Genomic DNA, 24,911 nt, shown 5'->3' with positions numbered 1-24,911 from the left:
GCAAAAAGTCAGGATCGAATTGACGATTTATTATTACCTGTGAAGAAGAAAAAAAAACACAAATCAATGGATACCTGGGAACTTTATTACCTTTTGAACCACAGTTCGTATACGGCTTCTTGGAATCCCGTCGTCTGTGCTAAAGATGAACTCCCTCATCGCAAACCTAAAGACCATCAAGCTTACGTGATCAACACGGACGACAGTCATCTCCCAGGAACCCACTGGGTAGCCGTCTACTTTCCTCAAGAAGGATGTGTGGAATATTTCGATTCGTACGGATTGCCCCCTTTGGAAGACGATATCATTGACTTTATGAGAAGAAATGCTCAAACCACCCGATTCAATAACGTGAAATTACAAGGCACAGATTCCTTGGTGTGTGGACAGTACTGTGTGTATTTTCTGCATCATCGCAGCCTGGGTTATTCCTTAGAACATTTAGTGACTCATTTCGATCCTCGTTCTTCTGCTAGAAACGATGTGAAAGTAGATCGATGGTTTTGTGACCATTATGCTTATCTTTTGTCTCAAGCTAGGAAACGTAGTGTCCATCAATGGCCTAATGATTTCCAACAGTGGAAATCACAATTTCATTCACAACGTTGTCAGCCTTGTTTAAAGTAGATTGTATTTAAAGAAAAAAATGTTTGTGATTTGAAAAAAATTGTTAGATGTTATAGTGTTGGATTAATGTTAAAAAATGTTAGAGTTGTTGTTGTTTAGTGTTAAGTGATTTTTGAATAAAAAATGTTGTGTTTTGAAAAAAACGACTTTGTGGTTTGTTTAGCTATAAGAATGTTGGATTGATGCTCTTTCATTTCTTACTATCCCTCTCATGAACGTTGCGGCTCGAAAACCGTGTGGGGATGTTTTCCTTCACGTCCGCGCTTTCACTTTAAGAACCGGGTTGTTCCCAGTCTAGCCATCCATTGTCGACTCATCCTCCTAAGAAGATGTGCTCCAAACTAGCTAAGCTCAACGAAGCCTACGTGAATTTGCATAGGGTCAGACACAGTCTGATACCGAAGCCAGAAGAAATAGAGAATGTGAGAATGTTAAAAATCACTGAAGACCTGATAGAAGAGCTCTTCAGAGAAGAAATGAACAAGGAGAAAGAAGAATGGACAGAGAAGTACAGACTTCAGAGACAGCAGCAACAGCAGCAACAGCAACAACAGCAACAGCAGCAACCTGAAGCTGACAGAGGCTTTGTCGATTGTCGTATCGACACCAAAGAATTCTTCTTCTCTTTCCGAAGAAGCAGACCTATCGCCAGAAAGTCTATCCTCAGAGGACATCGCATTCTTAGAAACTAAAAAAGAATGCCATAGCAAAACAAAAAACAGCCCTTTTCAGGGCTACCCAATACTCTAGAAAAGAAATAACTATTAATTTGCCAATGTGTGTAGGTAGAGTAGTGTGAAAATAAACACTAACTCTTTCTTAAAGAATGTGAGGGTATGAGTTTGTGTGTTTGTGTTTGTAAGTGATAAAATAGGTTGGTGTGGATAGTAGATTAAAATGATGTTAGTTTTTTTGGCTGTTAGAGGTATATATTTTGGGTTAGATTGGATTGCTTTGCGTATGTGGATAGTCCATTGAAGTGATTTATAAAAATTTTAAAATATTGATGGGTAGCATAAAAAAGTGAGTGAGTGTTTCTTTTAGGTCCGCGCGTTGTTTTATTTTTTGTTCATGATCTAGGTAAGATCAATTTTATGTTATTAGGGGATGTTTTCCATCACGTCCGCGCTTTCAGTATAAATTGAAACTCGTTCGGCAGTCCAGCTACCCATGTTGATTGATCAACAGTAAAAATGAGCAGAAGACTGACTAAATTGATGGAACTTCAGATGCATCTGGAGTATGCCAGATACCTACTGAACGAGCTGACTGCGGAGGCCCTTGTGGAAGAAGTGAGAATAGAACAGGAGGAGAAGGAGAGAAAAATGAAAGAAGAGAATGAAAGAAAGAGAGCTGAACCACAATCACAAGAAAGACAAAGAAGACAGAGGGAAGAAGAAGTGTTCACTATTCCGCAAACGGAGGAGTGGGATAGTGAAGCCACTCACCCACCGTCTGCTCTTCAAACAAGTCATGTGAATTGGACTAATGATTGGAGTAGACGTTGTGTCTGTGGTGCCAGACCCGGAAGGTGCCACCATTAACCAGGGGTCTCTGAAGTTTAAAAAAAAAAACAGCCCTTTTCAGGGCTACCCAATACTCAAGAAAAGAAATAACCATCAATTTGCCAATGTGTAGGTAGAGTAGTGTGAATATAAACACTAACTCTTTATTAATAGTGGAAGTGTATGTGTTTGTAAGAGCTCAGGTATGTTTGTGTGAATAGTAGATTATGGGTTTCTTAGCAAATGTGGAGAGTATAGTTAGGGTTATATTATATAAAATGAGAAAGTAGGGGGATGTTTTCCTTCACGTACGCGCGATGTTGGTCATCATCTAGGTAAGATCCATTCTATGTTTTAGGGGGATGTTTTCCTTCACGTTCGCGCTTTTCGTATAAGAACCCACAGTATTAGTTGTTCAAACCATTCTGCAAAGAATACAAAGAAGATGGCGTCAAACCAAATGGACAAATTACAAACCTTGCAAGACGTTTTAGACAACTTAGGAATAATGGAACAGATGCTAATAAGACTGGTTGAAGACCATTATTCCTATAGTCCCCATCGTGTGAAGATGGAAATTAACAATTTAAGGAAAGCAAAGGACAAGATTAGTGGTGTCATGAAAGAGATCAAGGAGGAGAAGGAGGATGAAGAGGAAAAGATAAGAATAAGAACATGGAACGAAAAAATTGAAAAAGAAGAGGAAAATGAGAAGAGGAAGAAAGAAGAAGAAGAGAAGGAAGAGAAGAAAGAAGAGAAGGAGAAAAAAAAGAAGAGAAAGAGTGTTGGAGCTAAAATAAGAAGTTGGTGGAGGAAAAGAAGAAATTAGAAGTAGAAGAAGAAAACCCAAAGGCCCTTTTCAGGGCCAGCCATATTTCTCGAAAAGAGATAGTCTTTGAATTGCCTACCCCTTTTTAAAATTTAAATTTAAATTTAAATTTAAAAAAACTTTTTTAAAAAAAAAAAAATCCCATGTTAAATTCCCCTTGTACGTAAAGTGACCCACGATTTATTCCCATGTTAATTCCCCTTGTACGTAAAGTGACCCACGATTTATTCCCATGTTAATTCCCCTTGTACGTAAAGTGACCCACGATTTTTCGCCATGTTAAATTTCCATTGTACGTAAAGTGACCCAAGGTGTTTTTTAATGCTAATTCCCATTGTACGTAAAGCGACCCCATTCACTACTACTCTATTAAAGATAAAAAAAGTAGTTTTTCAAATTAATTTTTATGTCCAGAAGATAAAATTACCACATGGAACTAGCAGCTTTTTGATAGACGTACATCTGAAATAAGGCCAAGCTGTTTATCCTCTAACACAAATTACACCGATCAATCGTATAACTAAGTAAAGGGAATTAAAAGTCCCTTGAATAATACCCAAGATATACAACGACCATTTAAAGTTTTTAGCATAACCAGTGAGGAAAATCTTAGAAAATTAAACGCTTTTGTAAGATACGAAGTCGTAAAGCGGAACCTTATGTGATCACTTAGCAGCCTGGGTTATGTTGAGGCTACAGCGTAATAGCTACACGAAGCACTTAACTGGTCATCAATAAGTGGCATGAAAGAAAATGTATAGCCAGCTTGCCTGACGATGAGCTAAATTGAAAGCCAAACGGCCGAAATTATATTTACTGATATTTTAACACTAGTGGTTTAGTAATTTTAAATGACTTCAAAAATACCCTAAGTTCTGGTCCACTGACTTTGAATTTTGATATCTAATATTTTTTCTTAAAATTGTTACTCGCATATACAGAATGTTTATTTTTGTAATAATAATAATAATAGAAATTGTCTAGCATACACATACCCATACTACTTGCGACACCCCCCTTTTTTTTTAAACTTGTCGCAAGAAAAATATTGCTATTTATATTATATTATTTACAACGTGCAGGTAGACTTACACGGAAATATTGATCCTAAACACGAATGGTGATGCAATAACATAGCCTGTACTTTACAAATCAAAGTTTGATTGTAATTATTCAAGACAGCTTTGCTGTGTTGACGATGAGAAATGGACAGTTCACCTGGATGTATCAGTTTTGTTGATTTATTTGTTATGAGTACCCTTATTTACCCCTAACCCAGCAAGTTGATACACGAGTGTAACGTTATCTGTTTCCACAAAGTGGTTGTATTGTTAGGAATAAAACTGACCGGGTCATGCGTATATGACGTCATGTAAAGAAATGAATACTTAAAATATATATATATAATAAATAAAGATATTATTCTTATTCGGGATATGTTTCATGTATGTTTGAAATGTGCTATTCGAGACTATTTACACCTTTTTCCTTTTTTTTACCTCATGAGTGGATTTTAAAAAGTCGTTTCGCATCAAAACTTTTTAGAATTCAGACGCACCCACCTCATGCCTTGTTCTTGAAAAGTAATGGCAGAAAACGCGGGATGATAAGACTTAATTTTTGTCTTCTTACTCCTTAATAACCGGCAAGAGGTAAGCAGTAGTCTGCACAGATTATAGCATGCTTCATACTTTTGATGTAGCAATTCGTCAACATATGTCATAATGTAGCATTGTAGTTTTAGAGCTTCCGTGACATTGCTACTGTCGAGTAGTATGTTGCGTATTTAAGGTTAGCAAATATTGGGGAGACTGATTTTGGCCACCTGTTGAAGTTGTCATTGTTACTTGGTGATCTAAATTTATTACGAATTATTTTAGAGATATGTAATACGAGAAAGTTTATGCTATCATACACATTTTGTGGATACTAATGGTTACAATGAAATTCACTTGCCACAGCATGGCGAAGTAAGTTTTGCTTACCGAATTACCTCCCCTGCAAGTTAGGATCGATTTGTTTCTAAACGTTCCAACTCCTTTCGGGTTTATGTTTTTAATATTTCCAGGCATGTTGAAAAAAAATGTCAGTAGCGCCAAAACAAAACTGAGACATAGATTGACTTACGTTGCAATGCTGTTGGGCATTTCTGCGCACCTAACGTTTCCGTACTGAAGCAAAACGCATACCGAATTCTAGTCCTTGAACGATATTTTTGTTCTGGGGGATGATAGGTCTTACTGCCTGACTAATGGTACAGTGTAGCGTGTTTTGATGTCGACTTTTGAGGAATGTCACACACAACTGGCAACCAATAACGATGCTTTTAAACAAAATAAAGTTATGTTTTTGCCAGACTTTACTTACCCTGATGTCTTTTCTCTAATATATTCAAATTCTCACAAAAGAAATTGACCTGTTTTCAGGTTTTGTTGGCCTACATTTCATTTGGCTGGAAAGCGATGAAAGCCTGAAATGGTGAAATCTGGTTAAGTTGAAATATTATTCTTTAATGAAACGAATAAAAATATATTATGCCAATTGGAACTGTAAGCAATGTTTCGTTTATTCAAGAAACATATCCCCCACATGAACCTACTTAAACATACTTCATCATACCTCGATTGTCGCCACATTACAACAAATTTAAATTTAAGTCAACGGATCATGAAAATTTGTCCCTTTGCTAGTGTCATATTTTATTACCACTAGGATAAAGACAGCTCAGTAAGTATATTAATTACACATAAATTAGTGAAAGAGTGTCGATATAGGTGGCCAAGTGTACAAGATATTCCTGAAACTTTGACTACTCATTGTGATGTCAACCGACATTGGGACAGGCTATACAAGGCTGTTATTTGGATATTAAGACATAGCACTGAAACAAAAACAACATGTGCGTTGTCTTGCATTGTAGGACTTACTGAATTCGACCGATTGCCAAAAATAAAACACTGCAATGCTTACCATTTGAAAAGCCGCAATTGTCACCAGAATATTCTGTTCAAAATAATAATAGTTTTGGACACACTGGATACAGCCTCTATGTTTTTGTGACTCGCGATATGTCGGCCTATTCTGCGCATAGCTTTGAAAAGATGTAATGTTTATTAATTGGGCAATGGAAATGAAATACATTACTTTAAACTGTAGCTGTAAGCATTTCGGTTGAGTAATTAGGTCAGGTTTATAGCTGGTTTTACAGAATTCAACGTAACATTGCCAATAATTGGCAAGAGATATTAAGCAAACTAAAGTGATCGTGTACAAAAATGAATAAAGCTCAGCATTTAAAAAAAAAGCTATTACGTTGAAGAGAACCAACAATGAACAGGATGTAATGTGTTGACAACATCTTGTTTATAGAAGAAGAAAAAATTAGGTTACAAGTTTAAGACTGTCATGGAGTGGGTTTTCATGTTGACATTTAGAAATCACATTTTCATATGCAGTTAGGGTAAAAATGTGGGATATTTTTGTACACTTAATGAATATCACTTCCTTAATAAAAGGACAATCGTTCTTTCTTGATACAAATGGGATATTCAGCCAAAAACAACACGTGATCCAATGTTTACAGGAATGTTATATAGTTGTGCAGAATTACCCAGTGCACAGAATTGGCTGATACATGTATGGTGGTAAATACAAGTATCAATGAATTAAAATCAGGTGCATGAATAACTGAGTAAAAGATTATGGGACTAACTGGACAATAGCAGAGTCGTCCATTAAGGAGCACTGCCTACCCAAATTGGCCCATAACATACTCGGTCAACAATACAAACTTGGCCCAAATTTTTGTTCCACAATTTATATAATAGTAATGCGAATGTAATGTTCTTTTTTGTTCAATGGCCATTTCATATTTTTTGTATGTTTCTATCAACGGTCATTTATTCTGCAATAGAAATATGGTGGAAAAGTCATAAACCACAGAGTAATTAAATTACATACTGCATAATCAACATTTTGAAACTGTCCTTGTCCTTCCCATGTAAATTGTTAATAGAGTTTTATGATAGCTTGTCTGATCTACTGTTATGATAAACGTGTTGACACCTGTGAATCTAATTGTAGTCACACTAGCCATCCATGTACCGTAAATTTTGTCTCAAGAGTAAATATTTTTAATTTAAGTTTAAACGTCTTTGTCCTTGTAAGGCCAAACATTGATTGACTTAGATATTTTTTAAATGAAAGATAAGAATAGACACAAAGCAAACATTTCAAATTTTTATCTTTTCTATCTTTGCCCTCTCTTATTCCATCTCTTGATATGAACATTAATTAAATGTTTTGTGTATGTTTATATGTTAATCAGGAAAACATAATATTGAGGTGTTGTCAATTTATGTACTGGCAACAATTTTTAGACTGAACCTTTGTTTTTTGTTAATAGTAAAACATAACAATGGGGTGTGCCAATTTACCTACAACGATTTTTGTGTGTCAGTCGGAAAAGTCTGCATATTTGACTAATGATGCATGGGTAGATAAAACACTGGATGTCCAGTGTCAAAATAGGACTTTTATTAATGTCCGATAGTTTGAGTTGATGTCATTTGCAATGTTGTTAATTTAAAATCCTTCAAAACTTTCTTCACAATCATTTGAATACATGAATGTTGTCATTTTTGTTTCATTTTCACAACTAACCTTGTTTTCAGTGGAAATTCCTGCTTATAGGTTGTAAGACTACAAATAGAACACTTTCATCACTTCAAATGCTAAATATTGTTAAAAGACCAGATGTTTGCAATTTCATCTATTGCAAAGCTTGAATATGTAATATTTTTTTGTCTTGTGAGTTTCCGAACCTTAGGCCGGAAGTACGTTTATGAATCAACAGGACAGAGAGAGTATAGTTAGCAACTTGATTATGCATCTCTGGTGATACAAGACTACTTCTGGTACTGTATATATGCATTAGTAGAAGTAACGAGTTTAACCCTTTACCTCATAGTTACAAAGTGCAGCACGATATAAATAGAACACCGGTTAACTATTCAACTCCATACGCATAGGCCTGCCTGTTAACTGTTAGGCAGTGTAGTGTATGTTACGTTTAACAGCAATTTTAACCATTTTACATTTTTGGTACACATCTATTATTTGTGGAAAAATTTAAGAGCAAAGTCCGATTGTTATAGCTGTGTAATTATTTTTCACAGAAGAATTTTTTATGTGCTTTAAAATCTTGAGAGAACTCGTTCACTGTCAAGTCAGTGAGACCGTGTGACCAACCATAGCTGCTATTTCTCATACTCGAAATTTACGTTTTTTTGTCCGCGTCTACATCACTAAGTCATCTGAATTTGATAATTTATAAAAACTAATTGCTGCCTACATCAATATCAGAGCCTTTACCTAAGTTATTGAATCTTTCATAGTTGTGATTCTAATCGTGAAAACTTCGTAAGTACTGAATGAAATCGGTGACCTCCCATTTTGGAGAGTGGAAATTACGAACCAGTTACTTTAAATAGCAGATATCGACCAAAGCATAAACAGTGACCACATGAATTGATGTAATTGTCATTTGCAGAAATGAATGTAGTATTTAATAGGGGGGTTTCCCCGAAGGTGGCACTTCAAAAACCAGCTTAAAATGGCTGATGTTTACAGCAGATGTCAAAAGGAGCTTCCATGTGAATGGAGTAGAGACGTCAAAAGGCACTTCCATGCGAATGGAGTAGAGGTGTCCAAACGCGCTTGCATGAGGTAAAGGGTTAAAGAAAACTAAACATTTGTTCATTGTCGTAAATAAGCATAGTATAAAACATATTTCTGGGATGTTGGAAGCAATGTCTGTATATGCAGTTTTGCATGCCAAGAATTCAGCGGAAGGGTGCTCCCATTTGTCATGGATGTACTTGTATCTTTCAGTGTATTTCTCTATACATGTGATATCAGTGACAGTTCTGATAGTATCCAGGACTCAAACTAATGTGTCGAAAAGTTATTCAGATTGCTTTATTGGCTGAGAAGTTACTTTTAGGACTGATTGTCCTGGTGTCAGGATAATGTAACTGGGTGGGACATCGTGCTACATGTCTGGGCATGATGCCGCAGTGCTAGACATCGCTATAAACTGCTACACTGCAGACGTTGTAGCGATATGACTGAAAAATTGTTAAAGCCGTGTTAAAAATCCAAGTCACACACACGCATGCACACATATGCATGCTGATTTGCAGAATCAATAATGCCTAAGTATAGGTTATGCTTCTGTTCATTTTTATGTTTCAAAGATGACACTAATATTAGAGACCTTTGTTTGAAAAAAAGTTTCAAGTAATATGACTCGTGCCAAAACATTCTTTTAGGCCAAAGAATGTTTTTCGTATGGCACTGGTTTTAAGATTATGGTAGGTATGTATGTTTTTTTAAAAACATTATATATATTATAATGATTATTATATATAATGTATAAGCACTTCAAGTACTGGGCTAAACTGGCTCAGTTAGATGCACAAATCAATTTTGTAAGTTTTTAAAAATGTATATGTATTATTTAAACATTATTTATAATTATGATTAATATATATAATATACTAAGTGCTTCGCAATGGCTAAACCAGCTCAATCAGGAATTTGAAAAAAAATAATTTTGAAAATAATTTTACCCTTGGCAAGAAAAAATTGTGGGGGTCTGCAATGAAAAATAGGATGGCTGATGGACCGGAAAACAGTTTGCTTTTGGCTTTGTGAACATGTTGTGTAAGGTACATGCACAATCTGAGCACATGATTTCATGAATAGAAAGCTCAAGATTGAAAGTTCTAGATACATTCTTTTCTATATGATACATTTCAGAAAGCTAGTATAAGTTGTGCAGTGTGCAAGCTATCACCAGATTGTAATGGGAATAGGTGAAGATTAGATCTTTGCAAAAAAATTAAGACACCTGTTAATGTACTGTTGGTTCCTACTGATCATTTTGCTCAAAAGAATAATGAGTAACATGCGCATGTCATTTGGCACCTTTCTTTGATAAACGTTGCTCAACACAGTTTAAATCTATCTTGTTATAAATCCTTGCATGATGTTTGGAACACTTGCCATGTTTTTGAGACTTGTTTTGTTTGTGGAAGGAATCAGTCTTCCATGTTAATCAACATCAGTCATTTTAAAGTCTGTTTTTTTTTTGTCATACATTTTTGTCTTCGAGTGATGATCATGTGTACTTTTCCTTCAGCAATTTATGTGATTACTTTGTTGCAAGACTGCAGATGAGAATGATTCTTGTGAGACTGGGATACAGAAATTAGATGTATTTAGTTTTGATAAAGAAAACAGAATGCCAAAGAGTCTAAATATTCATGGAATGAACCATTGGTGAAAAATGAGAAACAATGGAACATTATTTGCTTTATACACATGGTGTCATGACTGGAAGGAACAATGCAATGGCGACTTGAGAATGCTCTGTCCAAAAAATTTATGATAAAGCATGCTGTAGGGAAGTTTGCTGCTGTGTTGCTTAAAGATTCAGTGAAAAAAAGTAAAAGTAATATGGTCATTTGTTCCTGTCTTTGAACAACTCATATCATATCACATTTATAAGTCAAATTGATTAATATTAGTCGATGATGAAGGCATTGTGATATTGCTGAAAATTTCAAATTCTTAAAGTTATTATGTTCTTGTTGTGAGAAATTATAATCATCATGAATTATCCAGAGCAAGGATACAACCTTTTTCCTTGAAGAATTGTTTCGAAAAATGTAAAACTCCCTGGTAATTTTATTGAAATGTATTTATTTTATTGATTTCTTTCTTTTTTCTTTGATTGTAAACTTGACATTCATTTGTTTTTTACTTGCATTATAGCAGAACCTGTTTACACTTTTCATTTCAATCAAGAAAATATAAGTGCCATATTTTGTATACTGTATATTTCACAGCTGCACAGGTTTGGCTATTCTTGCATGCATTATCAATATCCTACCTTTTGAGAAAAAAATGAGATAATTGGTAATCTTCACAATTTAATTGTTTCTTACCCAGTTGCCTTGCCAAGTAAAACAACCCGTTGTATGTCTGTAGGCAGTACATAATGGTAATTACCTCCATTAGTTCAGCATTAGATAGGTCAAATTAGAGATGACTGATATGAGGGTAGTTATGTGTTGCATTGGTCCAAAATATGCTCTGCACTACTTGGTGGGGGTGGGGTTTACCTTGGAATAAAAGGGTTCAACAAAAGTCAGTGTAAGGGAACTGATAAGGTTTAAAGGCAGGTTGTTGAAATAAGTTTGTGCAGTCAGACACAAAACTTGAACTTTCCTCAAGTTATCTTCCAGTAAGCACTCTAAAATTACAATCAAAGTTCGACTTGGTAAGTCTAGTTTAATTTATCAGTTACTATATTAGCAGATAAGTCCATGCTTGTATACTTAAACAGCTTCAATTTTTCCATCAATAATACTGAAGAAAAACGTTTATGCACATTGATATCCATATTGAATTTGCTTCAGAACCTGGAACTGATGTAGTGCTCAAGAATCATGGAGACTCCTTGGAGTGAGCAGGTGTGTCCAGGAGATGTTCCCCCAGACTTTGAGGAAATGAGGAAAAGGGAAGATCGCAAAGAGAGAATAAAACCATTCTGGGGGCTACTCGTGTAAGTTCCAAGGAAAATATTGCTGTCTTGTAATTTATTCCAGCAGAATCTACATGGTTACAAAATTTGGTAATTTCTGCTTGTAGTAGATAGGTTATTGGGATATGTTTGGTGCTTGTAGTGGATAGGTTATTGGGATATGTTTGGTGCTTGTAGTGGATAGGTTATTGGGATATATTTGGTGCTTGTAGTGGATAGGTTATTGGGATATATTTGGTGCTTGTAGTGGATAGGTTATTGGGATATGTTTGGTGTTTGTAGTGGATAGGTTATTGGGATATGTTTGGTGTTTGTAGTGGATAGGTTATTGGGATATGTTTGGTGCTTGTAGTGGATAAGTTATTGGGATATGTTTGGTGCTTGATTATGTTTGTCTCTTGCAGAATTAAATTTTAAAATTCTGTTGATATGTGTGGATATTTTGATTTTCTGCCAGTTTATTTTCACCTTTCAAGGACAGAATGGCCCAAATCCTAATGAAAATGATTTCAAAATCACGAAATCTTAAGTTTGGCAATTTAATCTGGAAACATGTCTTATTTGAGCTAAATCTTTACCAAAATGATGGGCTCATGCCCCATTCAGCTTTATGCCCAAAAAATCCTGCGATTTCTGGAGAAGATTCTTTGACTTCTATCTACTTCAAGAAATATTCTACAACTCATTTTAGAGAGACGGTTAGAATTGCCTCTCTCCCCCTCTGAGCATTTACAATCCTATTATGGAAGTGAATTTACCTTAAATACACGTTTAAAGGTCTAAGTCCAACTGTAAACTGCACAGACCCAGATCTGCCATCACATGATGTGCCAGCAGATCCATGTCTGCAGTTTTTTTGGGAGTAATCAGTAGAACAAACAACATAGACCCTGATCTGTTGGGACATTATGCCATGCAGACCAGGATCTTTGTTGTCTGTGACTTGACTTATAAGTGAGTATTAGGGAATTGTGTAAATTCAAAATGAAAGTTAGATGTTCTTTTTTTTACACAAATCAAAGGACTTTTTTGACACTTTGTTTTCAAATGTTCAAATAAGAGAGCAACTTGTTAACATGATCAATTAAAAATCACAATTAAAATCAATTGAGATAGAAAATGAAATTTGATATGCTCTCTTGTCAGGGTTCCCGTGCTACCAGGAAATCGTGAAAAAGTTGAGAGAAATGATAATTTTGTTTTCTGACCGTGAAAAGTCCTTGAATTTGGCAAATATTGGCGAAAGTCTGGAGAAACCAGGGAATTTTCCTGTACAATTTGACTCCTGAAATAGTTATGTAATTGAGTCGTAACTGAACTGATGGAGAGTTAAATTTATTGAGTTCTAACCAGAATATCTGGAGGTTGCAGTATAGATCATGTGGGTGCTTGCCATAAATATATTTGTTGAGACATTCCAAATGCTCTGTGGATTAGATTCGTCTAGTATACTTTTTGTTTCACAGACAGCTCGATATCCATATTTTTTTGGGAAGGTATGAAAACCAGTCTAGCATCACAAGACGCGAACGTGGTGGCATTAAAGCATAGCGGATGGGCTAGCAAATTTAAACATTAAATCGAGTTATACTTGCATGAAATCGATCTGAAAATTATTTATTTTCTCAGAAATTGTGAGTATTAAAATCATTATGTCTTTAATCTGCTGAAAGACGATAAAACTAATGCGTTGATGAAATCTGAGCTGGTATTAGTGATTTCGATTGCTAGGTGCATGAGAACACAGAATTCACAACTGTCATTTTCAAATATTGTAGAAAAGAAATGAAATGAAATCTGTATGCTGGTTGTAAAATAAATGCAAAAAAGAAAGAGCACGGCATTCTCTATATTCCGAGACCAGGATATTTGATTGGCATGATATTGATTCAGTGGCTTTGTCTGAAAATTAGTGAAATGTCAGATTCAGTACTCTGCAGTAATTAGTGTATATATATATATACATTGTGTTTCATTAGTAATTTGTGTATATACATAGTGTTTCATTTATAATTGTATTTCAAAGAATAGTTGAGTATTTTAATGTAATGTTGTTCATTGGGATTAAACATGCATAGATAAAATGAGATTTACTATCATGAGGATTTATTTTTTGAAAACACTTTTACTTGAATAAAGACTCAGTTTGAATAAATATTTAATCTGATTTCTATATATTGGTATCATTTATTAATCTTTATCTCATTTTCATTATGCTAGTGTTGAATACCATATGCTTTTACTTGTTTCTCTTTCATTATTTTACGACATGTCAGTTTAAGGCACTGAGTGGAAATTACATCTACCTCCTGGATGCCATATAGATAAATTTGTATTGAAACATTAAAATGCTTTTTTAAAAGGATAAATAGACTCATGTATAAATTAGTATTTTATTACCAGATTATAGAAATGATATTGATTTATCAAATAGGTTTGCTGATCTTTAGAAATGAAATGCAGTAAACTGTATGAAAATGACGGGGGAAGTGGCTTCTTTTTCATATATGGCATTTTAAAAGGAATCGCTTGAAGTTATGCATTTACTTGGAATTCAGTTTAGAATAAAATAATGAGGAAGATGAAAATATTGGTCAGCTGTGTAAGATGGTCAAATTTTTAAGAAAAAAGAAAAGACTGTTTTAAATAAAGTCATTCAGTTCAGATTTGAAGGGAAGTTTTGATGACACTTTAATTTTGTTGCAGTGAGGACCAGGAACCTAAAGTAAACAAAGTAAGTATTTCAGCCAGCAAGGGTACCTATATTCAATTATAGCATATATATAATATTCACTGTCTATTTGTATTGAGGAAACAAATTAGACATTAAGAAATTGACACTAATGCAGACCAGCCAACCCTCACATTTTAGCTACAAGTCTTATAAAAATGACCCTTAAAATACAGACTCGTCTAATAAAAGAAAAACTACAGAAATATGATTGTTGTGTTAAAATCCTTATAATTGGCAAGTGTTTGATTTGGATCTGGGTTTCATACTAGATTTAGTGAAGTTAGTCTGGACACCAGACTAACTTTACAGTACTATCTCAGATGCTTTCAACTGCACATCACCACTCCGGTGGCCTAGTGGTTAGAGCGTCCGCCTCTGATGCGGGAGGTCGTGGGTTCGATCCCCGGCCGAGTCATACCAGAGACTTAAAAAAATGGTACTAACAGCTGCCTCGCTTGGCATTCAGCGTTAAGAGGTTAGTGTTAGGACTGGTCGGCCTGGTGTCAGGATAATGTGACTGGGTGGGACATCATGCTACATGTCTGCAGCATGATGCCTCAGTGCTAGACATCACTATAAACTGCCACATTGCAGACATCGTAGCAATATGACTGAAAAATTGTTAAAGCTACGTTAAAAATCAAAATCACATCACATCACTTCAACTGCACATATTTTTGTATTCAGAATGTTGCATGAACAAACCTGATTATAGAATTTTTTATAAACTGGCATCCCTGCAGGCGATACATGTTGAAGAGCAAAGGGAAAAGTGTTCATAATCATTAACGAATCATAAAAAGGAATATTTGACTGTGAATAAAAGTAGGAATGCACAAAAATACATTATTGGGCATCACATGTCGATTTGAGCATATGGCAGGATATATGATTACCATAGTCATGTGTAATTGAAAAAAATTCCAAGAATTATGTCATGTTGACTGGTAGCAACATGCCATTGAGCAACATAGGGATTGGAACTGAAGTTTGTGCAACTGTACTAGAGGTAAATATAGTCCACCTTGGATGCTTGAGGTCGCGGGTTCGAACCCTGTCCAAGTCATACCAGAGACTTATAAAATGATACTAACAGCTGCCTCGCTAGGTGCTCAGCGTTAAAGGCTAGTGTTAGGACTGGCCAACCTGGTGTCAGGATAATGTGACTGGGTGGGACATCATGCTACATGTCTATGGCATTATGCCCCAGTGCTAGACTTAACTGTAAACTGCCACACTTAAGACATCATAGCAATATGGCTGAGAATTTGTTAAAGCTATGTTAAAATTCCAAACACACACGCTCATGCACACACAGAAGTAGATAAGGTCTATGTATACTTTACAAACTTTTCTTTTGATTATAATGTTTTTGAATACTGACCTTTAAAAATACAAATTTTCCAACTTCACAATAATAGTACATGATATTTTGTTATACCTTATTGAAAACAGGTCTGGTTTACAAAAAAAAATCAACTGCCTTGCTGAGACAGCCTTGTTAGGGTTGTCAGGTCTGCTAACGTTTTGTCCTAGAATTTACACTGATAGCAGCTTTACCCTTGTTACTGTTTGTAATGATGAGAATTTTGCACAGATGCAATTTTGAGCATATATACATTTTTGCACATCTGCTTGTGCAGGACATGCATACCTGCCAGCCATTTATGCTTGTTGGTGTATTCATTACACTGTTTTTCACTGAATTCCATTCTAGGCTTGCTTGTATATGATAATGTAACAGTATATGGATTACCCTTTTTGGAATATTAAGAAAAGGGAAAAGCAGTAGGAAGTTGTACTTGTCATTTATATTATCATCTCTTCATCCCACACATTTTATACATTGGAGAATATTCGAGAATTAAAGGGTCACATTGCTTGATTTATGAAAAACTAATATTGGGTAAATAGATATGAAAATATACTTCATTTTTGCATTGTATCATATACAGTTGCATGAACTGCAGAAACCATGTATATTCCTGATTTTCCATTGCAGCAAGTTCTCTTGCTACTGATGCAAGATCTAAAAGAAGAAGGAAATTCACTTTTTAAAGAAGAAGATTTCGGTGTGGCCTGGATGCACTACAGAAATGCTCTCTTTGTGGCACGAATCCTTGAAATGAGATTTTACCATGATGTTGACAAGGAATTTATTTCAACCCTCTTTTCCAATCGCGCTCAATGTTGTCTAAAAAAGGTGAGATGATAGATTAAGATAATGGTGTTTCATTTAGCTATCCAGGCCAAGAAGTGAAGGTATGGCCCTAACATCCATCATCACTTGTGCATCTGCCAATAGTTGTTGTTTTTAATTTAAATGAATATTCAGAGTTTAACCACATTTGGCAGAATGTGTTCTGTAAATTTGCAGAAGTAACGTTGAGCCTCCGTCAGATAAAGCTCACATTGATAAAATAGAAAGACATTGAAACAACTTTTTCTTGAAACCCACACAACAAAGTTTGACCAACTTTGACAGAAAACATGCAGAGATCTCGGAAATGCTTAATTACATGTATTTGGATTCCAATTTTTGATCTGGGATGCAGAAAATCTATAAACAAATGTGGCCTTACTAAAAATTTAAGAAATCTTTGAACCGTTTATTCACTGAGCAGAATATGATCAGATTTGACAGAAATCAATGAGGCATTAAGAGTTTATAAATTGATACTGTTATCCATTGCAAAATAATTTAGCCATTACTGTTTAATGATTTTTAAGAAACCACACAACAGAATTTGACTTAAGTCATTCTGGTATGAAGACATTGTTTTAACAAGGATCCCATGGAGAAGGGTGCCCCTGATCCCCAGTTCTGGGAAGTGGGAAGCATACAAAATTTTAAAGAGGCAAATAATTGTTTGCGTTAGAAGTAATAGTAAGGGTGTATAGGAATCAGAATTTGGGGGCACAATGGACCATAAAGTGGGACAGACCTGCAGTCTCCCATACAAGGTACAAAGCTGCAAGTGGCTTTCAGTATTAGCTCTGCTGGGTTATTTATTATCCATCATCCCTAGACTTCCATCACATGACATCTTTCCATCTATTAGGTGTATTTATCACTTCTTCCCCCGAATTACTTGGAGGATTGCTATAAAACTTTGCACACACATTCATTCCAAGTTCTAGTTAGTCCTAATTAAAAATGGTGCTGCCCAAGTAGTCAGTATGGCCACCACAGCAGCCATCTTAAAAGCCTTGTTATTGCTGCTCCTTCAAAGTTGGTGGGTGGGGAGTGGTCTAAGGTGCTCATTTTTTTTATCAGTACCATCTCACCTCCATCTGTGTAGAACAAGCTTTGCGCTTGGCAAGTGTGGGTATGGGAGAAAGCTTGCCAGTAGTTTTGCATGGGTCATTAATTCTCACAAGGCAGTGGGAATGGGGTTTACAGGGTTCTTCCTCCATCAGATATATTGGCCACCATGCATACCCAAACATATGCTGAGAAATGGTGTCAACACAAGATCACTTGTGAAATAATGGTCATATCATGTCAATTTGTCCTTTTGGACATCCAATGCAGTGCTCATTTTGAAAATCTTATTATCTCTCCTCTTCTGAAATGAGTGATTAATTATATCAAAATGGAAATATCACTAAAAGACTTCTTATAATGTCTAGTTGGTCCTAAATGAAAATAATGTTGATTTGACATCCAATATGACCACCATGGTAGCCATTTTGAAAATCTTATTATTGCTACTCCATCTTAATGGAAAGTCACATTATCGATTGGTTTTCACGAAAAGATTTCTTATAATGTCTAATGTCTCCTAAACGAAAATGGTACTGTCTGGACAGCAAGTATAGCTGTCACAGTGGCCATCTTGAAAATCCTGTTATCGATACTCCATCTGAATAGATGGCCATGTCAACATCCGGTTTTCATGAAAAGACTTTTTATTGGTCCAGAAAGAAAGAGGTTCCAATCTGACCTCCAATATGGCCACCATAACAGCCATCTTGAAAATCTTGTTATTGTTATTTCCTCATGAACATAAGTCATATCAGCATGGGGTTTTCACCAAAAGACTTTTATTGTGTCTAGTTTTTCTTAAATAAATTTGTGCCTATCTGATACCCAATATAGCTGCTACAGTGACTGCCCTGAAAATCTTATTGCTACTCCTCCTAGATGGAAATGATTTGAACAGATCGTAATAAATGAAAATGGTGTTGATGTGACATCCATATAGCCACAATGACAGCCATCTTAAAAATCATGTTATTGCTGCTCCTAAAAAAAAATCATGTCTATGTGGTATTTTCACCAGAAGATTAATTATCTAGTTGGTCTTGAATGAATATTGTGCCAGTCTGACCTCAGATATGGCTGCCATGTAAATGAACATATTGAAAAATCTTGTCATTAATTCTCCTGGACATCAACATGAGGTTTTCTAATGGTGTCCTTTTTTGTCTAAAATGAAAATAGTTCCTGTGACATGTCCATTATGGCTGCAACAATAGCTGATTCAAACACTTTTTCAGTCAAGAATATGAGAGATGGTTTCAGCACTCGGCAGATAAAGACAATTGTGCCTCTTTAGAGACTTGGCTAATTTTTTGGTGTGCAATAGCCTGTTAGGACTTTAGTCTTATGTTGCCTGAATACAGTAGTGGCTAATTAGAGTTAGACCGCTTCTGTAGCCTAGTGGTTAGAGCGTCCGCCTCAGATGCGGGAGGTCGTGGGTTTGATCCCTGGCCAAGTCATACTAAAGACTTACAAAAATGGTACTAACAGCTGCCTCGCTTGGCTTTCAGCATTAAGAAGTTAGTGTTATGACTGGTCGGCCTGGTGTCAGGATAGGGTGACTAGGTGGGACATCATGCTACATGTCTGTGGCATGATGCCCCAGTGCTTGACATCACTATCAACTGCCACACTGCAGACATCGTAGTGATATGACTGAAGAATTGTTAAAGCTACGTTAAAAATCCAAATCACACACACATTTGTTTAATTAGAGTTAAACTGACTTAGAAACACATTCTAGTAATGTCTAAATTAAGTACAGTAGTTTTGAAGTAAAGTTTTTTCTGTACATTGTTGAAATCTAATTTTTTTAATTTTATAAAATTATTGTTCTTATAATTTTTATTGTGGGGTCTATAGAGTTACTGTGTTATAACGAAGTGCATTGTAATGGGTGAGAGCTGTAATTGGGAGCTAAATGTCTTTTCTAAAGACAAAATGAGGAAGCAAAACTAGATGTTTACTGAATCCCCAATTCTTGGATTACGAATCCAACTGTGCTACTGTAGATCCTTAAAACTGATACCTTTAAAGCATGTTTTAATAAATTCAGAAGCAGTTTGGGATGAACAGGATGTCATACGTCAAGATATGCCTTTTATGAGTTTTGTCTTGCAAGCAACATTTTGGATTAGTTGTGGCCCTTGACAAATGACACCATGACTACAGTTTTGATATACATACTGATCTTAATATTAAATTAGTAAGATTGGTTTCTTGGTGTCTGCATTATTACACAATACTACTTTTAATATTACTAAGATTATTGGACAGGGAACACATTGGTGTTTTATATTACATCTTTTTGCAGAATAGAAAAAGAGAGTCAATTTTTACATAATACCTATGAATTATCCCCTTTCATATAAAGACAAACTTCCCTAGCTTGGGCAACTTGTATAATAACTATGAAATTTTATGAAAACTGAGATGTAACATGAATTTATGGCATCAGATCCCATACCATAGATAAATCAGGACCCTGCTGTAGGTACACAGAAGACCAGTTTATTGATCAATTGTTTGTTACAGGATAATGTATAAAATTTCATTATAACTTTTTTATGGCTTCCTTAAGGCTGGCTCATCATATTGTTACAATAGTTGAACATTGGTTGTGTTTTTACAATACTGTATAAGCCAGCTTAGTGAAATGATCAAGTAAAGCTATATATGCCAGGTGAGCAGGATCAATCTTATTTGGGTCTCTTGTTTGTAGAGGTGTGAAGACATTATGAAAAATGTGTAGAATAAAGCCAAACGTTATTCATTTGATTCACGAGATATCAGCTGTCCTCTTAGTCTGAGATTGGCAGGTCCTAAAACGTAACCGTGTTTCTAAACACCCGATGTAAAGATAGTTGGAGAGCTATACTGGATGCAGCTTGACCCAGGTATATGTCATTAGTGGATGATTTTTTTCATACTCATAATCAAAACTCTTGCTGAGAGGTCAAGGTCATATAAAAATGCTAATAGATGAGAATGTAATGTACAGTTTGCAATAATCTTGTTGTGTTGGGTAATGGATTTAATCTTGTTGTGTTGGATTTAATCTTGTTGTGTTGGGTAATGGATTTAATCTTGTTGTGTTGGGTAATGGATTTAATCTTGTTGTGTTGGGTAATGGATTTAATCTTGTTGTGTTGGATTTAATCTTGTTGTGTTGGGTAATGGATTTAATCTTGTTGTGTTGGATTTAATCTTGTTGTGTTGGATTTAATCTTGTTGTGTTGGGTAACGGATTTAAATATTACTATGAAGATTCATTGTAATTTGAGCTTACATGTCCAAATTTTGCTAGTTTACACAAATCTTTTTTTTGGTTGCAGCATCAGATATTTCCATATGGTCACATCAGATTCATGCAATTAATAATTGCCATTGTGTAAATTTAATAATCTTTGTGGTTAAATGAGTGGGAGGCTTGGGGAATAGGTCCAGTTGTTTCCACAAAAGATTGTTGTTCATTGATCATTTGCATTCATGGTTTGTAGCAAATACATAGTCCATGAAATTGACACTCCTTGAAAAATAGTGGATTTATGGTGTTATTATTGTAATTTTTTCAGGAGATGTACCATGAAGCAGCCCAGGATTGTGAATCAGGTAAATATCATGTACTGTGTAAACACTCAAAACATCCACCTGCAAACAAGCGTGCCTCGGTGTTAATGTATATCTGATTTAATATATATTTATTATAATTGTTTGTTTGTCCGTTTTGAATATTTTTAAAATTATTTTCTTACATGCTATTATAATGTAAATTTATTCACCAGAGATGGTACTTTTTCAGAAAATTGTTTGACACTGACTGTTAGTTTATAAACACCAGATGTTGATCTAAATTCTAACCTTGATTCAGAATTAGTGATTCAGAATTAGTAAACAAAGTTCTATTTTATTTTAAAATGATTGGTTGTTTCCAAGGTCATGATGGGATTACATTTAAGATGTAAACAGCTTTTTTCATTTTTTATTTCTTAGAGAAAATTATTGGTCTCATCAAGGCCATATTCTGTGTACGTGATATAAACATGATCATGTGACACCCCCATTTGATTTCACAATTCTGGTTTTTGCATAACTACGCATTTGTCAGTTTTAATAGAGATGTGTAGAGAGAGATTTCTCAGTTTTTGGGCTTTTCACACTGATGTCAAGTTAATTTGTTGTTGTCAGATTTTTAGTTCTAATTTTCTTCAGATCAGTTGGATTTCAAAAGGATTAATTCTTTTTTCTCTGGAAATATTTTGAGGAGTGCTCACACAGAAATTTTGGAAAGACGTTGCTTGCAAATTTAATTTGGATTTCCGACACCGGAGTGCCATTATTTGTATTTCTACAAGGAACTGTAGATAAGCACAGTACTGACTATAGCATACGTCATCGTCATCCATTTTGGATTTTCCATCAGGATTTGAACTTGAAATTATTAGAACATTTTTTTCTAGGACTTTTGCAATTTAATTCGTGGATTATTCTTAGATTATTTTTGGATTTGATTCCAAGAAAACAAATTATTTGTTAAATTTTATAAAGTTCGTTTTCTCTCTTTCTGTGTTACTGTTTATTCAAGCCTAAACACATAACACTCGGGCTGCCTCCTTTCCTGGTTTGAAATCACTTGCATCTGATGCTGAAACTGGACTAAAATTTATATCCATGCCTGTGTCAAAGCACAGTACCATAAAACTAGTGGCTTTGGCAAATAAAATTTTGTGTCTTAATTGTGTCTTAATTGTCTACATAGGAGACTATTGAAACAACTCTACATGTGTCATTTATGATGCTTATGTCTTTATTATGCCAAGGGCAAAGTAGCCAGGTTCCTTTCCCAATGACAGCATACTGCCTACCCAAGCTTGTCTGTGCAGGTATCAAATCCATGACTTGTGGATTACAGCTCATAGCCTTTACCAACTGCATTACCATGATTTTCCAGTTTAAAATAATAAAAAAGGTGAAAGAAACAGATTTTATATTTATAAATACCTATGCCTCTAAACTAGTACAACCAGGACACAAGGCATTCGTTTTGCTATAAGAAAGCATGACAGATACAGTCGTAGAGGAGTCAGTCTTTCTGTATTCTAGGTGAAGTAGTAAACAGCATCCTGTACAGGCCTCAGATTCACTGAAAATTTGAAAATTTCTTCCTCAGATTTATATTTTTCTAAAATTTCTTATTGCTGGTTTGACACAAAATATTCAGTAGGCATCGTGTATAAAAATAGTCAACAATTTTTGAATTTACCGCCAAGGATTCATCTTATTCCTTAGGAAATATCTTATTTCTTAGGAAATTACGAGGATTTGCTCAAATTGAAGAAATGTAAGAAATTCTTAACTGATTTTGAGATATTGGTTTCCACATATATAATTTTAAAGTTTAAAAGTGATTTTGCATCTTTCTACTATTGCTGAGAGTGTCATAAGCAAGATCATGTAAAATCTAAATGCAGAAAGTTTGTGAATATTTGTAAAACTAGAGACAGAACTAACAATACACCCATCAAATGATTTCATTGTTACCAATGCAGGTACAGAAAACTTTATATAGATTCTTTGTGAAGCTATTTGAACAGTTTGGGTCAAGTTTAGCAAAGTTGTTTTGGCTTTTAAAAATAAATCTTCACAGCTATTGATCTGATGAAAATTTTTCTTTGTGATGTTTTTTCTTCTTCTGCAGCAATCCAGATTTTTCCTACCAATCTTAAAGCCTATTATAGACAAGCTGTTGCCTACAAGCATCAAAAGAAATATAAAGAAGCCCTAGAAGTTGCCAAGAATGGACACAAGATCCAAGCTGTGGCAGTGAGTTAGTTTCCTTATGTTTTTATGCAGATTTTTGTACCTTAGCCTTCTGTCAATTTTGGACGCCATGTTGGAGATTAAGATAAAACACCTTATTACATCATTAGGATTTGGTTTTTGCATCATGTAGAAAATTACATTGTTTCTCTTGTGATAATCACATCTGTATGGCCTTGTGATAATCACATCTGTATGGCCTTGTGAGTTCTTCAGTTCGGAGCATGGTCAAGTTGCAGAATAAAGGATAATTGTTCTCATTCTTAAGCTAGGTTCAAAATTAAAATGGCATACTATGAATACAGATACTGATACCGCAAAACACCATTGTAAAGGTCCCCTCCATAGGATAGAGGGTACATCGGTTTACACTGAAAATTTAGTGTAAACTTTAAATGATATTTAAACATATATCGGCATTCAGAGAACAGTGGTTACGGCTGCAGAGTTAATGGTAGTTCTGCGATATCCAAAATTTATATTGCAGACAGTGTGGACAATGATACAGCCATAAACAGGTTGAAATATAAAATCCACCCACATTCACACAGTTGAGACAAAAATAAGTCCTCATGACACTTTAATTTAGTATTGATTTACCTTTATATATAAAAATATGAATTTTAAAGAGATAAATTTATTTGTAGCTATTCATTACCTGTTCTTTTGTTCTGTTTGTTTCCTGGCACTATTCCTCACTCTGCGACGTTCCTTCCCTTTAGTTACAAAATACAATACAAGCTCAATCTGATTCCATATTTATTTCCATCATTCGGAATATCTATTTTGCATGTGTCTTTGGGTCCTCATTATTTTTCTCTTTCAAGTAGTCTTTTGCATATCTGTTGTCAATTGTATATATATATATTGGTGTTATAATTATATCTTCACCTCAGCCCTTGTGTAAATTTCACTTATCTATTTCCATTTTCATTAAATTTACCTCACTAGCAAGTTATAGGTAAATGCTGCTATAAAAAAATCTGCTATGGAAACTCGCCCATCCAGCTTGGTGCACACACTGACAGATGTCATATTTGTTCTCTTTTGTCTGCTGAGGTGGTGGATGTTCCTCCATCCCTCACTGTTCTCTGGAGGTGTGAAGAGCACTTCAGACATGATTTTTCTCTGTTTTAAAGCGGAATTCTGATTTTCTTTTGACTGGAATCAGATTTTTCTTGATATAGTCTGTTTTTCATATCATCTTTGATCTGTTTTTTTTTTAAACGGTCTGTCTGGTCCCATTCCACAATGACCCTTGTAAATTGTTTGTTTCATATATTAGTTAGCACATGACTTTTGTAAAAGAGTATTCTGATTGGTCAAAGGTTTAAATTCATCCAATGAATCTTTGTGTAATGGAAACTGATGGCAATGGAAAGAAGACAAAGATAAAGGTTTAAAAAATGTATGGAAATGGGAATGGCTGGAGCGAAAAGTTGATGGAACTTTAGTTGGTCAGTTTATAAGAAAACTGAACTCTAGAGGACTGGCATTTTGTGACCTCTGCTAGAAAGACC

At 35.0% G+C, this 24,911-nt stretch overlaps 1 protein-coding gene across 1 annotated transcript in view; it reads left to right on the top strand.

Annotated features, from left to right (window-relative positions):
• The first annotated feature begins 4,526 nt into the window (after window positions 1–4,526).
• Window positions 4,527–24,911, top strand: part of LOC149802503 (3'-5' exoribonuclease HELZ2-like) — a 182,325-nt gene continuing 161,940 nt past the window's right edge. Inside the window, exons 1-6 of the mRNA XM_089951747.1 lie at window positions 4,527–4,613; window positions 11,448–11,593; window positions 14,279–14,306; window positions 16,309–16,509; window positions 21,147–21,183; window positions 23,270–23,394. Coding sequence (XP_089807873.1) covers window positions 11,478–11,593; window positions 14,279–14,306; window positions 16,309–16,509; window positions 21,147–21,183; window positions 23,270–23,394 — 507 coding nt within the window. The 5' untranslated portion in view covers window positions 4,527–4,613; window positions 11,448–11,477. The remainder of the gene's footprint in view (window positions 4,614–11,447; window positions 11,594–14,278; window positions 14,307–16,308; window positions 16,510–21,146; window positions 21,184–23,269; window positions 23,395–24,911) is intronic.

The sequence above is a fragment of the Sinohyriopsis cumingii genome, chromosome 3 (genome assembly GCF_028554795.1).
Source record: "Sinohyriopsis cumingii isolate HCF-2022 chromosome 3, ASM2855479v2, whole genome shotgun sequence".
Classification (NCBI taxonomy): Eukaryota; Metazoa; Mollusca; class Bivalvia; order Unionida; family Unionidae; genus Sinohyriopsis; species Sinohyriopsis cumingii.
This window is presented reverse-complemented; position numbering and strand designations above follow the sequence as displayed.